The following is a 20,509-nucleotide window of genomic DNA, read 5'->3' on the forward strand; positions in this document are numbered from 1 at the left end:
AGTAACCTAACCCTTCAGACATTCTACTACATCAAGCTACCTCTCAAAAGCAAAAGGGAGGTTCAATATAAAGAAAGACCATAAATATTTTAGGCACTTTTTATTTTTCAAAAAAAAAATTGTCATATTATATAAACATTTCATTCTCTCAAAAAAAATTCTACAACTATACAGCTGTTTGCTCCATTATTTGCATAGGAAATACCACAATACAAAAATAAGGGGGGAAAAGAAGCAAAACAGCAACCAATTTATGCTTTGTATGTACGTTTCCATGTATAAACATATTAAGCCTCTTACAAAATTATTTACACCATGTCAACTATTTACATTTCTTTTAAGAGCAACTTTTCTAACAAACAAAACTATAATTTATCAAGTGTATGTAAAATTGTCTTCTAAAAAAAAGTTACTATACTTCCACAAAATAAATAAAGACAAACATATTTTAAAACAAAATTAAATTTTCATTTTTCACTTGAGATCCTTTTTGGCATTTTGCTTATTTATTCTGCCCTTTGGTTAACAGCATTACATTACATTACTATTCTATATTGCATAAATGTAGCAGTTGCATCCTTAAATTTTCAACATGTCATTTAATATTTAAAGGCAGACATTGCGTCAATATTAACAATGGATTAACTAGACTGCACTGTAATTTAAGTAAAATTACTGTGTCTTTTATCTTACTGTACATTACTATAAAGTACATGCAACATCCACATAAAATATAATTGGCATTGAACCAACAGTACTGCACAAGCTAACATTTCAGTATACAAAAACTGCATCATAAATCCTTCTTTAGTGATACTGTGTTTAGCTTATTGTAAGAGGTTTAACATTTTATATATTGTAACTATCCTCATTAAGCCGCTGACATGTACAATTTATGTAAAATTCTTTGCCCCTTTAAGCAACCCTATTTGAATCAGTGCATGAATTTTGCTTTTAATCATTGTCTGAATGATTAGAGTGGGTTTTTTCTCCCAGGATTTTTTTTTTTTTTTACAATAAAGTGATGTTGATAGTGTTTGGAGAAGGAACTTAAAAGCAAATTCCATGTGAATGTACTATTGTTATTTTCAAATCACTACTTTTGATTTTTCTACAAGAATCCTATCTTGTGATAATCCTAGAGCTGATCTGCACATTTACAAAAATTTGTATAGCAAATATATGCAACACATCCTTTAAAAAAAAAAAAATAAACCCACACATTTGTTCAATGGCTGCTTGTGAATTTCCACATACATTGCTTCTTCACAGAATTCCAGAACATTTAAAAATAATTCAATGCCAAGTAAAATCTTGACACATTGTAATTTATAATTCCATTCCATGCCTACCAACTCATTTGTGTTCTAAAGAGGGTCACAATAAATGATGACGCTTATGTAAAAACAAGGCGAATGTCCGCCGTCCCCTTCCAGCATGATCCCTTCCCCTCCCTTCTTCCCTTTAAAAGAAAACAAAAAAACCCAAACCTACATACTCAAGGTGTTGAGATGTGACTACTTGTCTTGAGATGAAACCTGCCAAATAAAGCCATATATAGTACAGCAAGCAATATCAGGTTCTTAAAATGAATGAACACTTTGGTATTAATATAACATATTCCCTGGTATCTCTTAAATATACAAAATATACACTTCCAGTTTTCAATTTCTTTATGGTAAGTTCATAGTTAAAAATTTGCCAAATCTAACTGCATAACATCAATAATGAATTGCATAGACTCTGACAAGCCTCAAGAAACAGTTCATCTCAATTCTGGTGTCTTTTCATGTGCAGAGCTAGGTGATCAGAGCGGGAGAAGCTCCGGTTACACACTGCACATTGAAAAGGCTTGGCTCCCGTGTGTTTCCTGTAGTGACGTGTTAATTCATCAGAGCGAGCAAATCTCCAGTCACATCCTTCCCATGTGCACTTGTATGGCTTTTCACCTGCAACAATTAAGGAATAGTAGGTTAGATGGTACATTCAAAGAAAATAGGTATTACCTAAGACAGAACAAGGAAAAGGAAAGTAACAGCAACCATTTATGACACCACTTCTGTTGGCATTTTTTACTTCCAATTGTTAATATTTTGAGGAAAAGGCAAAGATTCAAAGAAAAGGGATTTGTATTGTAATGTTATTAAACTGGGACTCATCCTTCTCATCCTACAGGTGAGGAAAAAGGCTAAATGACTTTAGCCATGACTACAGGCTAGCAAGTGTTGAGACCAATACTGATAACTGATATATCACCTACTCTCAGATAATCAGAACATAATTTGTATCATTCATTCCATTTGTTAAAATGGCTTGCCAAAGACTCAAGATTTATATAAAAATTTTACACAAACATTCCAAAAAGTCTAGTTCTAAAAGCTTTAGAAGATGAGGGGGAGGGGAGTGGAAAGGGAGAGAAGCAAAAAGAGAGCTCCTGATTATTATTTATTATCCACTTATAATTTATTGTCTACTTCTTATGCAATAATCTTTTTATACCTATATAAAACCTAAAAGTGGATTTGGTCAAAAGATCATAAATTTAGAGCTATAAGGGACCTTATAAGTCATCTAGTCCAGTCTAACTCCCTAAAGCCTAACTTAACTCTTTCCTCCTTTTAAAATATTTCAAAGAGCTACTACTCTAAGTACAGATCTAAACAACTGTCACAGATTTGAGCCTTCTCACTCCCAAACATGTCTAAAGTATTGTCATTATTTTCCCACACTTTCATTTTGATGCTCTATTTCTAATTCTGTAATTTTTTGTTCCACTTTTGGAAATGATTAATTTAATCTTGTCAAAGATCAGTTTATTGACTATCTGTTAAGGGATTTTTAAAATTTGCTACATATTTTAAGTTTGCAAATGATTGTAAACTTAGATTGAGAATGAAAAGATACAGCAGAATACTCGGTGGTAGATTTACACATCAAAAAATTATCTTACGTATATATAGCATAGAAAAGGTCAATTGTCAAAAAGTGGCCTACAAGATCCCTGCAAACAATTCACTGTCAAGCAGTTAAGAGTTTAAAATATTGGAAATGGGGGGAGTGGGAGGAGGTAGAAAAGAGGAAAAACTGTTTTAAATACCTGTATTCTAGTACTTTAGTAAAAGTGAAGCTTAGCAAGGAGATTTTACACACATGGGTGCTAAATTTTTAAGACTTTTCACACCAACTGAGATATCTACAATTTATTGATATCTACACTAATAACTATGCCTGGCTTATGTAAAATAGAATTATCAAGTAAAATGTTTTATACAGGCAAATAAAGGCTACAAATTACACTGGCTAGAGGGAATGATGTTTAAAAAAAGGTGTTCCTATTATTTTCTAGAACATTTAAGCTTCACTTTTACTTCTTAGTGGTTGAAGTCTTTGGTACAATGCATTCCCACCTTGTACTCTCCTTTTCCTCTTGTGCACTGATAGCCAAGGAGAGAGGGAATTACTAGGTTTTTTGTTGTTTTTTTTTTTAGTTATTCCATCTCAAAGCCTGAACTCCTCTCTTCCCCCTTGCTCCAATAACATATTTTTTAAACTTTATATGTATTTCAGTTTTGGAGAGGGGGTGAAAAAATGTACAATTGCAAAACTGTACATAATCAAGTTCTTTTTATTTAAGACTTCCCCCTCATATTCACTTTAAAATTAATTCCAACTTAAATATACTTAACATCAATGACTGCTCACTTTTAAAGCAAACAGAGGACAAATGGAAAGGAGAATAAGCATTTATGCTGGAGCTACCACATGCCAGGTACTATGCTAACAAATTTTTACTTATTTTATCTCACTGGATTCTCACAACCCTGGGAGGTAGGTGCTATGACTCCCATTTTACAGTTGAAGAAACTAAGGCAAAGTGGATGTGATTTGTTTGTACAGAATCACACAACAAATAATGTCTAAGGTTTGATTTGAACTTGTCTTCTTGAACCACCAGCTATGTACTAGAGGAACAAGAGATAAGTATGTCTTCATCACTTCTTAACATTTTCAGCCTGTTTAATCTGTTCATATTTAAAGAGGACACACTTAATTCTGACTTGGAGATATAGCTACTGTTGTGGCTGAAAAAAACACTCAGAAGTAAATCAAAAAAAGGCTATCTTTTTTACAGGGAAGGAAAGTATTTTTTATTCCTCATGAAAAATATACGAATTCTGGAGCCAAGCACACTAGATATGTACTTTTCTGCTATTTATTGGAAAGAGGAATTATCCCTGGTTTCTGTGGTGAGAAAAAATTGCCTAAAATTACCTTATTTTAAAAAGAAATCATTCAAGCCTTTTGCTAAATTTAATGAGAAAGACTGGGTTGTCAGGATTTACCTTAACAACAAGGGACAGTAGATCCTTTTGTCTGATATTTTTGTTGGCTATGCAGCAATAATAAGACTTCACCGATAGTCTAAAAGTTTACTTTACTGATTGTGTGAAATGCAGTAGCCATTAAGTTTCTAAAACCTTGGTTCTATTCCAACACTTGTATGCCTATAGATTAATTCAAACAAGAATATTCCTGGTTTCCTAGATTTAGTTATTAGAGTCCAATCATTGTATCAAGCAGATATTTTACTGTAAAAGCAAAACCCAGCTCCTCCTCCACTTCAGGGAAGCTTCCATGGGATTTGTTAAAGTGTCAACACGGCTCAAGTAAAACACCATGGAGGAAGCTGGTACCAACTTCTGGCCAAATAGCACACTCTAGCCCTTTCTTCCACAGCCAGAAATACTATACACAGTACTTCTGGGAAACTGAACTGCCTTCCTTTTAAGTTAGATTTTAACAGGATTGAGGTTTCATAAGTTTAATTGGATTTTTGCACAAACCCCCTTCCAATGCCACCAAATTTAAAATATTTTGTTAGACTCTTTCAACATAAAATGTATTTTTTAAAGTTCTTGAGGTTAATATAAAGCTTTCCAACAGCTAAGAAAAATGACAAGTTTTCACAACTTGGAAAACAAGCTCCCACTTTTTCAAATTTATGTATTACATAATTCTATTTTTTAAGGAATATGAAAAAATAGCAGTCCTAATCTTTGAAGAAAAATATTAACAAGTAAACTATGCATCTAAAATAGCTTTCATAGAGTTAAGTTTTGAAATAGAGTAGTAAAAGTAAGGAGAAAAAAATGCTTTAAAAAAGCAAATTAGGAGATGGACATTAAGAATAGGTGCCTCTAACTTTGCCTTAATATCACATTTAAATATTCCATTAGCAAAACAGAGAACAGCAGCCTTGAATGATTTTTAAAAACACATAAGTATTGTTCCAAACTATGCATTGATTATAAAGCCACTTGTGAAATTTAGCTTAAGAGGAGTGGCTTAATGGAGGGAGCATTGGGGTTTTAAATACCTAGACTCTCTGGAACCACAAGTGGGAACTGTGGCAGCAGAGAAGCTCATTTTAAGTTGGAAGGACTCTTAACTTAAAAGGAAGATTCATCTAGGCAATTCTGAGAAGTGTTATGTGTAGACAAAGCTATCTTAAAGTTTTCTAAAAAGTTAGTACTATAAGGTGAGAGAAAAATCAATGTCATACTTCCTCTTTATTCTGCCAGACTATATTTGTAAATCTTTTAGGAGACATGATAAGCTACATTAAAAAATTGGCTGTTCATCTCAATGTATTTACTGCCAAATGCACAGAAAACCTAGTTAAGAAGGTAAGAGCAAATAATGCAATTGGAAATTGTAGCCTGAGAAGGATATACAGAATAAATGGGCTGATTAGTCAGTTTCATAGCTAATACTTTCATGAGAATGCTGTCAAGATTCTTCTAATAAAGAGATGTGGCAATATTTCTAAAGGAGAAATACTTTTCTGCGTCATTTTAAAAGTAGTCATGACAGCCAAAAGTATATCTCTCTCTCTAAATTCTAAGTCAATCCAGTGACTAAAAAGGCAAAAACTGAATCCAGGTCCCTGAAGACTACGCAAGTATCTCAAGCTCTAACAAATTCTATTAAACTGGATGCCCATCATCTAATCTGAAAGCCCATCACCTAAGCTTACATTATAGGAAGTCTCATCAAAACAATACTAGCCACATCTACTCATGAATGCCCTTTATTAAAACACAGAAGGATTACAGAGCTGAGTGGATGGGCAGATAGTGTAGCAGTACACAGAGAACATTTAAAAAAAAATTTAAGCAAACCATGCTGCTGTTTACTGTGTCTAATATGTGCCAACACTGTGCTGAGATATGGGAAATACAGAAGTAAAATGTTATGTATGTGTGTATGTATGTATGTATGTTTGTTGGTTTGGTCTAATTGATGTCAAAATCTAACTTGGACAATTCCCAAATCTTAATTTTCATTTTTTTTTGGTAGGGAGAAGATAAACAATTCAAACACTGACTTGTCAACCTCAGAACTCCCTGGCATTCTGAAGGAAAATACAGTACTCATGATTATTTTTATTATGAAATTACTGAATTTGTATCATGGGTATTTTATTACCCAAAATGTAGGAGCTGTTAATGGACTGTGAGATAAAATAAGATCTTAGATTTAGAATTGGAAAGACCTCAGAGACCAATTACTCCAAAGCCCCTCATCTTACAGTATCATCAGAATAGATTTGGGGGTGAGGGGAAGGGATATCTTTATTTTCACTAACCTCTCACTGAAATTTAGAGTTTGATTCAATTGTTAAAAAAAAAAAAAAAACTCATTTCTAGATCACAGGTTTCAAACCTTTCAACCACACTGCCAAGGATTTGCCTTCAGTTTTTGTGATGACCATGTTCAGTCATGGCCATATTAAGCTTTCAAAAATTTTTGGACTGAATTATTTAACTTAAATAGAATACCAAAAGAAAAAAAAAATGGTTTGGTTTTTGTGACCAAAAGTTATAAACTGAACTATATTTCTAAACAAAAGTTGCTTAATGTAAGAAAAAGCTTCCGTGTGTGTGTGTGTGTGTGTGTGTGTGTGTGTGTGTGTATAAGTGTGTATGAGAAAGAGAGAGAGAAATGGACCCAAAAAATGGATAACAGATTAAGAGTCAGGACCTTAGAGATCATTTACTCCAACTCCTTCATCTTTTAGATGAAACTGAGGCACAGAGAGGTTGTGACTTGCAGAATTAAAACACAGGTCCTCTGGCTTGAAAAGTATTACACTATGCGCTTTCCTTGTGTGAAGATACACTGGGTTCAGTAAGAGAACCAATGAAACCACTAGATCACTGAAAAGCAATTTGAGGTTCAGGCATAAGACTGATCCTGGTTAAAGAAGTTTGAATTTCTAAGTCTCACAAAATCCAGGGCACCCAAGAGTATGGAGCCCCAGGGTTAGCTAAATTCTGGGGACCTAATAGTTTCTAGAGAAGCAGAAGTGTCCCTTAAAACAGGCCAAGGTTGTATCTTTTTTCCAAGATACTGTTAAAGCAGGAAACCCACATTCTGTAATGAATCACTATGTCTCCTACAGTTTTTCTACTTCTGGTAACAAAGTTTCTAGTGAAGTAAATTGTTAGAATACAGCTGCCTCATTAGTAAGAAATATTATTACAATTATTAACATTTATTTATTAAGCACCTATACTAGGCACATTCATGTCTTCCTGACTCTAAGGCTATCTTCTTAGATTGTTAAGTATTAAACGTTTAAATTAGTTATAAAATTACTCATTCTTTTCCATTCCAAAGGCTCTTTTTGAAAAAGTTTTTTTGTATAATAAAATTGATAAAATCATTTGAAATGTAGTCAACATGATATTTTTAGATCTTATCTATTCCTTTCTACAAAGGACTGCATTTCAAGATCATCTCTAAGAATCTTTGTACCTCTCATGTAAAGATATTCCTTTTTTTGGGGAGCGGGGTGTCAATGTGATTTCAATGGTGTAGGCAATTTCTACTAAGGTAACTCTTCTACCAACTGTAGATCAGTACCTGCCTCCACAATTTAGTCTTTGAATGTGGCCTAGGGCACCGAGGTTAAAATGATTTGTCCAAGACAAAGCTTCAGAGGTAAACCTTGAGAGTAACCTATTCACTGTTTCATGTCTATTGTAGATCTCAATAATTTCCGTAACAACAAAATGAAATCCATCTTACAGATATCTAAGTTTTCTAGACCTTTTACCCATTTCATAAAGTACATGATAAAACTAATTGTTGCATGTGCTACTACTGAGGAAAAAAAGGGACGTCAATCAAGTATTTGTGATAAAAATATCCTAATCCAAAAAACTGAACTCTCTGTATGCCTAAGCATTTCCATATATCATCATCCAAAAAGGATCCCAATACAAAATTCTAAATGGACAATAAATAATCCTTAAGGGTAAATGTATAAGCGCTTGAAATAAATGCAATTATCAAAATATTAAGGAGCCACCTCAGAAACCATTTTTTGACAGCTTTGAGTTAATTTCCCAGGTACTAAATCCATTCTTTGAAATAAAATCTTTTAAAATCATTTCTGATTGAAAGCTTTCTTTAAAAGTAATGCTTCAGGGCAGCTAGGTGGTACAGTGGATAGAGCATCAGCCCTGGAGTCAGGAGGACCTGAGTTCAAATCCGGCCTCAGACACATAACACTCACTAGCTGACTTGGGGCAAGTCACTTAACCCCAATTGCTTCACCCAAAAAAATAAAATAAACATAAAAGTAATGCATCCATCTCTACATATGTGCACATATAAAATACACACACATACACACACAAAACAGAAGTTAACTATGTACTTAACCAGCTATATATACCCATATACCTCAATCTCCTTATTTATAAAGTGGGGATAATACTTGCAGGCAAAGAAAATTTTTATAAAACCTTAGAGTGGGTAAATATGTGTGATCCAGTTATTTAATAATAAACTTTGGTTCAATAAACACATCACCACACAATAATATATGGGGGGGTGAATGTCCTAGGGAAGTATAGAGGGTTGTTTGCTTCTGTAATTGCCACCCTTGACTTATGCTTTTTGAGTTCTGAAGTCTTTTTAATCTGACATAAGAGTAGAAGAAGCAAGAGTAAATAGGCTAAGATCTTTCGTCCATGAACTTTGTATCATCCTTTGATTGCTTTCAAGGTCTTATTTCTAGTTTCCTCATTCTGGGCCATGTTCTAGATCACTGAAGTTAATGAAAAAAAAAATGACCTTCAGAGGAAGGAGAAGCTACGGACACAAATTTCACATCTCTACATACAATATGGCATTGGAATAATTTCTTAAAGTTAGCTACATTTTCAATTAATGCAGTATATCTCCATGTGACTAGGAAATATGGTAAAGACAAAATACAGATGACAAAATACAAGTGAGAAAAATTGTCATTTAAAAGAAAAGGCTTTAAATTTTTTTCTACAAAAATATACATATTTAAAACATACGCAACAAATACACCTAATGGGAAAGAAACCATTCAGCTTATTGCCCAGAGTACTGATGCTTTGGGATACCTTAAATTATCTTTAAAGCTGGATCACACACACACACACACACACACACACACACACACACACACCCTTTTCTACAGAGCAATGTTCAGCCCTGAACACTTTACTAACTTTAAATCTAATTTTAAAATCTTCCTAGAAAACAATACGTAGATGAGTTCATGTACCTAAGCATCTAACCCCAATTAAGGTTCTCTTCTCTCCAGTTTATGGTAATTTATCACGGCACTTTGGGTGGGTGGATTTAAAAAAGATCAAAGAGGGAAGATAAATAGGAAAAACCAAAGGGTGTGTGATATTAAAAGAGCATTTTGGAATAATAGAAGGAATAAGAAAAAATATTAGGAGAGTGCTTACACTTTGATTAATTATAGTGCCTACACGTTAGATTAACATGATGGACTTAACTATGAACACTGACACCTACAGATCAGGGTTTCTTAATGTTTTTTTGTATCACAGACCTCCTTTGGGAAGTCCGATGAAGACCATGGACCCCTTCTAAGAATGGTTTTGAACAGGGGTAGGGGAACCTGTGGCCTAGGTCCTCAGGTACAGCCTTTTGACTGAGTCCAGGATTCACCGAACAAATCCTTTTATTAAGGGGATTTGTTCTGTGAAGTTTGGATTCGGTCGAAGGGCCACACTTGAGGAGCTAGAGGGCCACATGTGGCCTTTTAGACCGAAGGTTTTCCACCTCTGTTTTTAAATATATAAAACAGACTAAACAGGATCAAAGGAAATCAGAGATTTAATGACATCTCTCTATGCCTTATTTCCACTTTTATAAAAATGGGGTCTAATATTTCTATTATCTATCTCCCATGATGTGAGCAAAGTGCTTTGTAACACATTATCTTAGAAATGTTGAGTTACTGTTTTTAAAATAACATTTCCAAGTTAAGTGTCCTAACATGATAAATTTGCACCAGTGGAAAATGAAATAAAATTTACGAAGAGTGAAAATACTTTGAAAATTACCAATTTATTATCCAAACCTTAATAGAAAAAACAAAGTGTATCTTGACTTACTTAAGGCACCTGTATTTGACACAACTGGTGGGGGTGGGGAGCATGCAAAGAGATAGCACAGGCAAATTTAAAAGGCATTGTCTAAAGAACTCAGAATAAGGAGAAAACAACTTCAGTGCTCTATGACTACAGAAGAACGGGTTTAGCCAGATGAACGAGTCTGCTAAAGCCCTCCCCAAGGCATTTGAAAGACTATCAAACAAAACTTTATTAAACTGGATTACATGGCCTCCCTCACTCACTTGTTAGATGTTGAAGGAATAACTTCTTAGTGAATAAATGAAAAAAGTTGATGGCAATGTAAACCAAACCAGGAATGATCTTTTTATTTTAACAATTTTGCTTTGTCTTTAAAATTACAGCCCACAAAGAAAAAGCCATAGTTAAAGAGTTGTTTGTTATCAATATGCTAACAGGTCAAGTTCCTGAACCTCCCGAGATCAGCACTAAAAGTTTAAGAGTGCTAAAAATCTGACAAGGTTGAAAGGCTATTGAGATACCACTGGCTCCAACTCAGCAGTATAAGACAATTACATAGTAATAACCAACTGAACTACCTTCCTTTAGTAGAAGACTTCAATTCTTTACCAACTCTGTTCCCCATTTCACACCAGACTTTTAAAGGCAAAAAAGAAAAATTAAAATCCAGTAAAAGACAACCTCAGCACTTAAATTATTTTTTCAAGTAAAACATAAAACCCACATGGAAAATGCAATATGGAGGTATTCTTCTTTGGTTTTTTTTTTTAAATCATGTATATTGTTTGCTCAACATTATCATATGCCTAAACTTAATTTTGGGGCTTTGTCTTGATTAGAAAAGCAGAATTCCTTTACAGAATACCTTAATTTTATCTTTCCATGAGCTTTGCACATAGTAGGTCCTTAGTTCAATTGTGTTTCTAAAGTTTTAAAAGTTATTCTATCAACATGTCACATTTGTGTCTAGTATCAGCCAAAACAACCTGCTACCCTTAAGCAATATTGAAGATGTCCTTTCATTTTCAAAATTCATCAATCAAAAGGCCAAGGACTCCTGAATAAAAATACTTCACCTATAAGAAACAAAGTGTTCAGTGTTCTAATATGTAGTGTTGCCATCTCTAGAATATCAAGTCATGGCTCCCACCACAGGTACAAAATGTCTGAAAATCTATTCCTATTAAGTCTGTTCAAGCACTGACCTTTGTTCAAATTCTTTTACTTCTTTAATGCAGCAGTTAGAGATAACTACTTCATTTATCAAAACTCAATTTCCATAGTAACATCCAGCCTGGGGAGATTCAAGTCTTTACACTAATCCAACAAACCATTCAAAGTAACTGTTGAATACTCTTGTTTCCATAGCAATGACAGAATAATACATTTTGCTAGGTCATTGCTTATATTAACAAACTTTTTCTTTGCACTTCAGGTAATACCATATTATTCAGACCGTATCTATCCCTATTTTTCCTAAATAGGAGGTTGCTTTTAAAGCCACAGCTCTAAATATACTTTATTACTTGACTATAAATATATTAGCTATAACATATACTATCAATAGTACTTCCCTATTAAATACGCTTTAGCACTTGACTAAGATTATAGTACTGTTAACAAAGCAAGAATTAAAAAGCTACTGCCTGTGGAAATAGGTATATATTATACAAAAATACTTTTATTTTTAAAGGTTCTAAATACAGAAGTTCTTGTTTTCTGATGTGGGTAAGTCTCAGATTCTCTTTAAATAAAATATTATATCATCTTCCCCACATATCTAAAGGAAAATAAAAATAAAATTCTTGACTTGCAAACTCTAGCCAATTCCTAACCACTTGTTTTAATATTTTAACCCCACCTGCCTAGGGAAAATGCACATAAAGAGATATTTTTAGCTGAACTGAACAAGGTGAAATCTAAAAATATCAGCAAAGCAATTATATTTAAACTGCTAAAAAGAAAAAAAAGTTCAGTAATTATGGTGACAGATCACCAGACAAATCATTACCCAAAGGGGAAAAAAGAAAAAAAAATTTAAATAGAGCTTTAAACCTGAAACAACATGTGCCATTGAGGTTTTTAAATCCATTAGTAAAAATCACTGTTTACATTTTTTGAGGAACTTAGAGCCAAATGACAGAACCACCTCTTCTATTAAGACTGTCTCACCATTCTGGAACCATACTATTCTGGATGTTTTAACTTAACTAGAGGCTTGAGCCAAGCCCATGCTGAAAAGGTAGGCCATTAAAAAAAAAATAAAGTTGACAGAAGAAAGAAGAGATCAAACAGGTTTTGGCTTTTAAAAGGATGAATACCACTTACGATATTTACACAACTCCCAGAATTAACTAGAAAATTACATACCAGTATGAGTCCTCAGGTGAGCTTTTAAATGGGAAGACTTTGTATAAACTTTTGTGCAGCCTAAAATAAGAAAGGAGAGAGGAGCAATAGCTTGTCATTTTGTAGATCCTTTTGAAATCTTTATATCTGATGATTCAATATTTAAAATCAAGATGAAACCCCCTCATGTGGAGCTTCACATTTAACATGAAGTTTTTACTAAAGTATTCCCATAGTCAAAAACCATTAAGAGCTTGTTCTTATACATAAGATAGACCTAGGAGTCCAGTTATAACTGGAAAATTTCTGTGTTTACATTCCAACAGATACTTCAGTGACTTACATATTTAAATTTTTTAAAATGTTAAATGTCCTCTAGAGTTAACAACTTAGTTATTATTACCCAAGATTACAGTAATTTTCCATATGTCTACATTTGTTTCTTCATTCAGCATTTGTCATGCCATATCATGTACCACAGTAAATAAATTACACCCTGTATTAAAGGCAGAAACTATCTTATGTCAGCAACTTGTCCAAACCTACACTGTGGTAGTCACTTCACATTTGGGATCACATATGTAGTTACAAAATAACACTATTAGAATCTCATTTTTAAACTATTAAATATAGACTTCTTTGCAGATCAAGAAAAAAATAAAGGCAAGGAGGTCTCACTTCTTTTCTACACACCCAAATCTCCCTCCTCCGAAGTCTGATTTAAAGTATGTGCAGAGGAGAATCAAATAACTACAGGTGAAATTTAAGCCTAGTTTCCAAATACTTCATAATTTAAAAATATGTTGTCAATTTCCAATGTAGAACTTAGGAGAACACTATATTCAGTCACAGTATGTAGTGCAAATAGTATGTACCTCATAGGTGATGACAATAAGAGAAAATTTCCCTTATTGACTTCAGTGTGTATGAATGGGTAATGGACATACACAAAATTGTTCAAAGACTTGAGATTCAATACTTAAACTGAAATTTGAGAAGTTGTCTAAAATTTGAGAAAGTACCACTAAATTGTCAGTACTAACAGAAGAATTCCACTTCTCCATACACTGCCTCATATTATTTTTTTATATTTTGTTTTTTAAAAGAGATGAAGTTTATAAACATCTTTTTTTTTCTCTCCAAACTTTAGTTTGCATGCCAGTACCTATTATTAGCAGTGCATGTCTTTGGATCTCAAATTTGATGAAAGAATAAAAATAGGGAGCCTGATCTTGTTACTGACAAGTAGTATTTTTCTAAGAAGCTTTAATCTTAAAATTGAAGATTAAAAGAGCAACAAAAATGCTAACTATGATGACTGGTGCTCTACTAGGTAAGATGACTTACCAGGATAATCACAGTAGTGGATTCGTCTCTTCTCTAGATCTGGGTTACTCCTTCTATTGTATCTGACTGTTTGGATGTTCTGTGAATTAATTGGCAGGGTGGCTGGTAAATTTGGATTGTGAATTGCCAGTTTAGAAGCAATTGTAGCAGCATAAGAAGGAGGGGGTGTCAAATTCTGCAACATCTCTGCTTGTCTGTCTGGACTTCCAGGCTCTGAACTTGGTGGTGAAGGGGGGAAGTAAGTGGCCTGTTGTGGAAGAAACTGATTTGGCATTGTGTATGTGCAGGGGGGCATACCCTGGAATTGCTTCATTGCAGTCTGTGGAACAGCTGAGGTGAGTGTATTAAGGCCTGCCATGGCTGCTGGCATGGAGACATTAAGTGTGTCCATTACTGCTGTCTGGTTTGTAGAACTGGGCATATCTAAATCCGGTGAACTCAAAAGTTGGTACAACTGACCCTGCTGAGGAGTGACAGAAAGGTGAAGATCTGGGGTTGGAAGTTCTTGCTTGATGAAAATGTTGTTCACATCTGGAGTTGCAGTCTGGTGGGAGCTGAATATACTGGTGAATTCAGGAAGAGCCTGAGTGGGGGCTGGGGCAGGGGCAGGGGCAGGAGTTTCACTCTGATGGCTGAAAATGGTCACAGGTTCTGTCTTGATGTGGGTTACGCACGGTCTCTGAGTTTTGTACAAGCCAGTTCTCAGGTGGGTGATGTCAGGGAGGAAGACGTTCATGTTGATACTGTAAGGTAACCCTTCACTGTCCGTGAAGAACTGGTCTACAACTGAGGCACTGTCTCTCCTGTACTTCTTATGCTCTGGGATGATAGCAACTGGCGGAAGCTGAGGTGTCAGATACTTCTCCATTTCACATCTCGTCTAAAAAAAAAAATTCAAACACACACACACACATAACCCACCTATTTTTAATCATTTATGGAGGGGGACAAAACATGTTACTAACTTGGAGGATAGGGGTACAAAATCCAAAACAGACCCTTGACTATTCCAGTAAAGCACATTAGTGCAAATCTCCCAGTGAGCTATAAATATAGCAAGACATTTACTCCGGCCATTCTGTCTTTCATAATTAGTTCAGAGATTGAAAATTACACCACCACCCAATTAAAAAAAAAATCGACCCCAGACAAAAAAACTAAAGGAAAGGGAGACAAAGAAAAAAGGAAGCAAGAGTAAAAATATCATTCCTTTCTGATGCAATAAAGCATTACCCATAAAAGCACATGATTTTTTGTCCTATTAGTTTATTACAATTAAAGCACTGTATTGTGATAATGCTGTATTATGTCGTCTAGTCTTCATAATAATATACTTAAAGATCATTTTTAAAATAACAAAAGTTTATGTTAACCTCAAGAAATTTCTGTCTTTAAAGGCTATTTTCCCTTTTAACTGTTAAAAATTAAAAATATTCAAAACAAAATATATCCCTTGGATATTCCCGTGACTTGTCTTTAACAGTTTAATGAAAACTTAAACATGTTTCCCCCAAAAAAGTGACCTTTCAACAAAAATTTTGATTAAACATTTTTATCAACAGAACCAGTAATTAGTTAATATGATAATGAAATGTTCCTATTCATATCCCTATCTTAAACAGATCTTTAATTACCTAGGGGAAAACCATTCCCTTGGTATAGTGGTGCTAAGGAGCCCGTGGGTGGATAGAGCCTGACACATTACCAGCACAGTCATCAGCAAAACATTTATCATGTACTCCTCAGTGGACAAATGCTACATTCCCCCTTACTCTGTAAAAAGTCCAGCCATGCCATATTCCTTCAGTAGCCCTAAAACTTACTTACACACACACACACACACACACACACTCACCCTGTACACCTGAATGGACAGATAGCTCAGACTCACAACCCAGAAATGTTAATCACAGGATTAGGTAGTCATTTTCTAGTCCTGCGTAATTTCAAAAGGAGTTTCATTTCTGAACTTGATTCACTTACTGTGGATATGTACTGGATTTCCCGGACTAGTCTCCCATTTAAAAATAAAAATTAACATGTCATGTGAGCCACATCACTGGCAAATGACATTACCATCTAACAAACCTGTCACATTACTCCCCACACCAAGTAGAAGGTTGGGTGGTCAAGTACACAATACACCAAAGGGGGCTATTAAATAAAGTGTCTTGAAATAAAACTAAAGTAAACCCTTTCGTGCACTAGGCTCACGTTGTGGTTAGTGGTTTCTGATTTTAGCTCTTCCAGCTGTTTGCATGTGGGTATGTTTCCAACTTTTTTTTTTCGGGACAGGCTAAAAGTCCCGGGAAGTTTTTTCTGGGCTATATGACTCTCTGCGTGGGCGAGAGAAACAGGCGGTTGCTCTAATTCTGCTACTAGGCAAGTGCAAAGCCAACTGCCAAGCTTTCAACACTGATCCAAGAGGAAATTTGCGCGCACACTCCAAGAAAACGACTCTCTTATACACACGCAGTCCCTTTAGTCCCTTTTCTCTGGGAGGAACTTACGTCCACACAAGTAGCTACCTCACCACCCTCCCCGTTTCCCAACCACAGCCCCACCACGAGTCTAAGGCAGGTTAAGGAAGCCAAGATTTGTGCGTTAGTCTCCTAAGGATTGCATTCCCCAGCAACCCATTTCGCGTTTCGACTTCACATTACAAGGTGGACGTAGGGAAAACCGTTCCAAACACCAACACTCCCCAGCAGGTAGGGTTTTCAGGAAGAAGGGGTTTAGGATTGGAGGGATGGTTTTTTTTGGCGGGGGGGTGAAATCAAGGGTTTAAAATTGTGGTTCTTTTTCCTCCCAGACATGGAGACGCATGTTAAATACACCGCCCCCATTCCCTTTTAAAGGTACCCAGGCGGTTTCACCCAGATTCATTCCATAACCTGTGTGCAAGTGTGTGCTGGACGGCACCCCGACTTTTCCTCCGCTAACGCGGGTTCCCGAACCTCCAAACACAGGGCGGAGGTCCCCCTCCCCCCCTCCATCCACGCCCTAGCGCCGCTGTCCCTCCACCCCGAAGGGGAGAGTTACTGCGGGACACACCCGAGGGAGGAGAGCGCGCTTCTTCCTACCTGGACCAGCTCCTCGGCCGGGAGCCTGGTGCTCCCGGGCTGGGGCTGCTGCTGCTGCTGCTGGGGCGGCTGCTGCTGCGCCTGCTGGGGATGGTGGGCATGGTGGTGCGGGTGCTTCATCTCCTCCCCGGGGAAGAGCGCCGCTTCTCGGGCCGCGTTCCCGGCTCCCAGCACTGGCTTGAGCTGGGCGAACACGGGCTCGTCCTGGGGCGGCTGCTGCTGCTGCTGCGGTACCGGCCCCAGCCGTGCGCTCATGGTCAGCACCCTCGTAGCCATGGCTAGGCTCGCTCGCTCTACTCCGCTCGCTCGCTCGCCGGCTGGCTGGGCAGAGGCTGTGGATGGAGCGTGCTCCCCGCCTCCGCTCCGACCCCGCAGCGAGGGCTAGGAAGTTGGGGGATGAGGGGGAAGGGAGAAGGGACACACCGAGAGGTGAGGGAGGGAGGCTCCGGGCGCTCCCACCGACCGACCCCGCCGAGCAGCAGCGGCGGCGGCGGTTTGAAAAAAAACAAACACCCAACAACAAACAAGCCCAAAGTCTTCCACTCGCGGCACGCGTGAACTCCGACGTCCCGTCTTCCGGGCTGCCACTTTCTCCGCCGCCCCACCCCACTACAACACACCCTGGGATTCCAGCTCCCACGACTCCACGGTGCAAACGCCCGTACCTGGCCCCGGCTGTCTACTGACACATGATGCCCGCCTCTATTTCACCCTACTCCAGGGAGGCGGGGCTTCGGCTCTTGACTGGCAGGGCCAGTGGCTTATCCGAAGGCTCCTGGGCCGGCCCTGCGTGGGCGGCTAGCCTATGAGAGGGAAGAGTCTTGTTAAATTAAAAAAAAAAAAGGCCCCGCCTTCCCTCTCTGGGACCGCACCCCTCTCAGGCCACGAGCGGAGCATCGCGCAGGCCAGCGGCGCAGTTTGTACACAAGTTCTCTGACAGATTGTAGAGCCCCGGGAAAGGAGGGAGGGAAAGAAGAAGGGGGTGCAGGCTGGAGGAGGAAAGAGCGTTTTGGGTGGAGACGCCGGGGGCAGATTTCTTCGGACTGTTCTCTCCCGGGATTAGAGGGAAAAAGAGTTTTGCACGTCCTAGGTGTTGTGCAAGGACCTGCAACTCAAGGGCTGAAATCTAGAAAAGCTACTAGGCGGGGGCTCCGAGGTTGTAAAGTCTATTGAAATTAGCGGTGGGCGACCTATGCTTCTAATGGAAAACCCGTGCAGTGGGTGATAGACGAATTAAAGAGCTGCTCCCTTCCTCGTGTGGCTTTAGCAGTGAATGTGTCCATTTAAGCAAAACAAAGTAGAAATATTCTACATTATGGGAATTATAGCAAGGTGTTTGCTTTTTTGTTTTAAAGCCCTTGCAGGGAAACCTGTCCCTCTTTTTTCATTTTAGAACTTTAAATGGCCAAAGAAAGTTTACTGCCTATATCTACTTAGGAGTGGAACTAATGCATAAATTTGGCATCCATTAACATTTTCTTTTAATAAGTACATCTTGAGACTATCAGAAATGTATGCATTTTTTAAAAACCTGTCCACAAATCAGCATATAAAAATATATTTTCAGTTACCACAAAGGACGAAGTTCAGTAATAGTAAGTAGAGTGCAAAATGTTTAAAAAATAATTATTGGGTGCTTACTACCATGTGCTTGTTTGGACATTTAGATTGATACCCTGGTGCCTTTCATTAAAAAGGATAAACAAGGTGTGTTCATAAGTCATATATATATACATATATATATATACATATATATACATATATATACACATATATATTTACATATATATATAGTAGCACTGAACTGAAGGGACCTAAATCTGAAGGAGGATAACAACCAAATCGGTTGTCTGTTATTAACAATCTTTGTTTTTGCTATGCAAAGTGAAATTTTGCCAGTAAATAGCCAAAGAAAATCTCTCCCCAACTTGATCCTTAATATTCTTGTATGCTGCTTTTATCAGCCACATTTTAAAAACCTCACACGATAAACTGTTAGAGAAGTTTCTTATCTGTTAGATACCCATTGTACAGATAAATGTATACAAATACTATTTATCATTTAAGTTATATATTCCTCATTTCACAGTAAAACAGGGATAGGGCTGGTAAATATTTCCGACACAAACGTATCAGGCGATGAGTGGTCCTAGACAAATAAGCATCTTCAAATTTCATGATTTAAATAAAATAATAGGTCTATAAGAAAAAATGGAATATGCCCCATAAACAGATTAATTTCTTTCTCTCACACACTACTTAATTCATTATCATGCCTGTACTAATTACTTATAGGGAAGGGTAGATGATTATATTCATGTTTAGAAACTAATTTATGAGATTAGTATCAAAATATTTTAAGTCTACAGCCCCACACTTTCTACTCCATTCCATGAGGTATCTGGTTTTGCTATTGCATACAACTTGTTTCTTTCTTCAGATATTTTGAAAATTAATTGTAGAACTGATTTTGGCATTTAAAATGATCTTCCACATAAATTGGTGAGATTTTTAGTCATTTGATGCTTGATGACATTTCCTAAGTACTTTGACTCTGGCAAAGCTTTGATATTTCATTACTGGGTCTATTCAGAACTTTTTAAAAACTGTACTTTGCTAATTTTTCACTTTCTTACCTTCAGTGTAACTTACCACTCCAGTTTAATTTAAACAATTAAATCCATTTTTAAAACCTTTTTTAAACTGCTTTTAGCTTGAGCTATGGAGACCTACTATTTCAGTTCAAATTATCATCACATTTGACATTATTTACAACACTAGAAAACACCATTCACCAAACTTCTTTTTCTTCATGTATATTTTAACCTATTTTCAATCAAAAGAAAATTACTGATACAACTCTTTTCTTTTAAAAAAAACAAAAATACTTTCCATAGTCTTACTATAATTTCTCAAATTTCTACCTTTCTTAATGAATGTAGATATGATCACAGCTATGGATGTTGTGCTTTCAACACATTTATAGTGTAAAAGCTAAATAAATTCTTTTCTAGCTTAAATGCAGAGTCATTTATTCAAGTTAAGTTTCTGGCATAAGGTTTCATTAAATAGTGCTACTACTTTAAGTAATGGTTTCTCTGAAATGCCCAGATCTGGCAGTCTCACAGAAAACAACTAGCTTAGCTCTGTACAATAGTACGGAAATTGGAAAGTAATCCTTTACTGAAATATTCGCCATGCAGAACTGAACACATAAAGAGCATTTCTCACAAGCATTTTTGTTTCTGTTGAGTCAAACATCATGCCAGTGAA

At 36.5% G+C, this 20,509-nt stretch overlaps 1 protein-coding gene across 1 annotated transcript; it reads right to left on the reverse strand.

Annotated features, from left to right (window-relative positions):
• Window positions 1–933: 933 nt before the first annotated feature.
• KLF5 (Kruppel like factor 5) lies at window positions 934–17,587 on the reverse strand. The gene is made up of 4 exons (XM_027844570.1): window positions 17,237–17,587; window positions 14,154–15,033; window positions 12,828–12,887; window positions 934–1,949 (listed from the first exon to the last, which is right to left on the reverse strand). Exons 1-4 carry the CDS (start codon window positions 17,510–17,512, stop codon window positions 1,771–1,773), a joined length of 1,395 nt encoding a protein of 464 aa, XP_027700371.1. The 5' UTR covers window positions 17,513–17,587; the 3' UTR covers window positions 934–1,770.
• Window positions 17,588–20,509: the final 2,922 nt, after the last annotated feature.

This window comes from Vombatus ursinus, unplaced genomic scaffold, assembly GCF_900497805.2.
Source record: "Vombatus ursinus unplaced genomic scaffold, bare-nosed wombat genome assembly UNPS02014942.1, whole genome shotgun sequence".
NCBI classification, from domain to species: Eukaryota; Metazoa; Chordata; class Mammalia; order Diprotodontia; family Vombatidae; genus Vombatus; species Vombatus ursinus.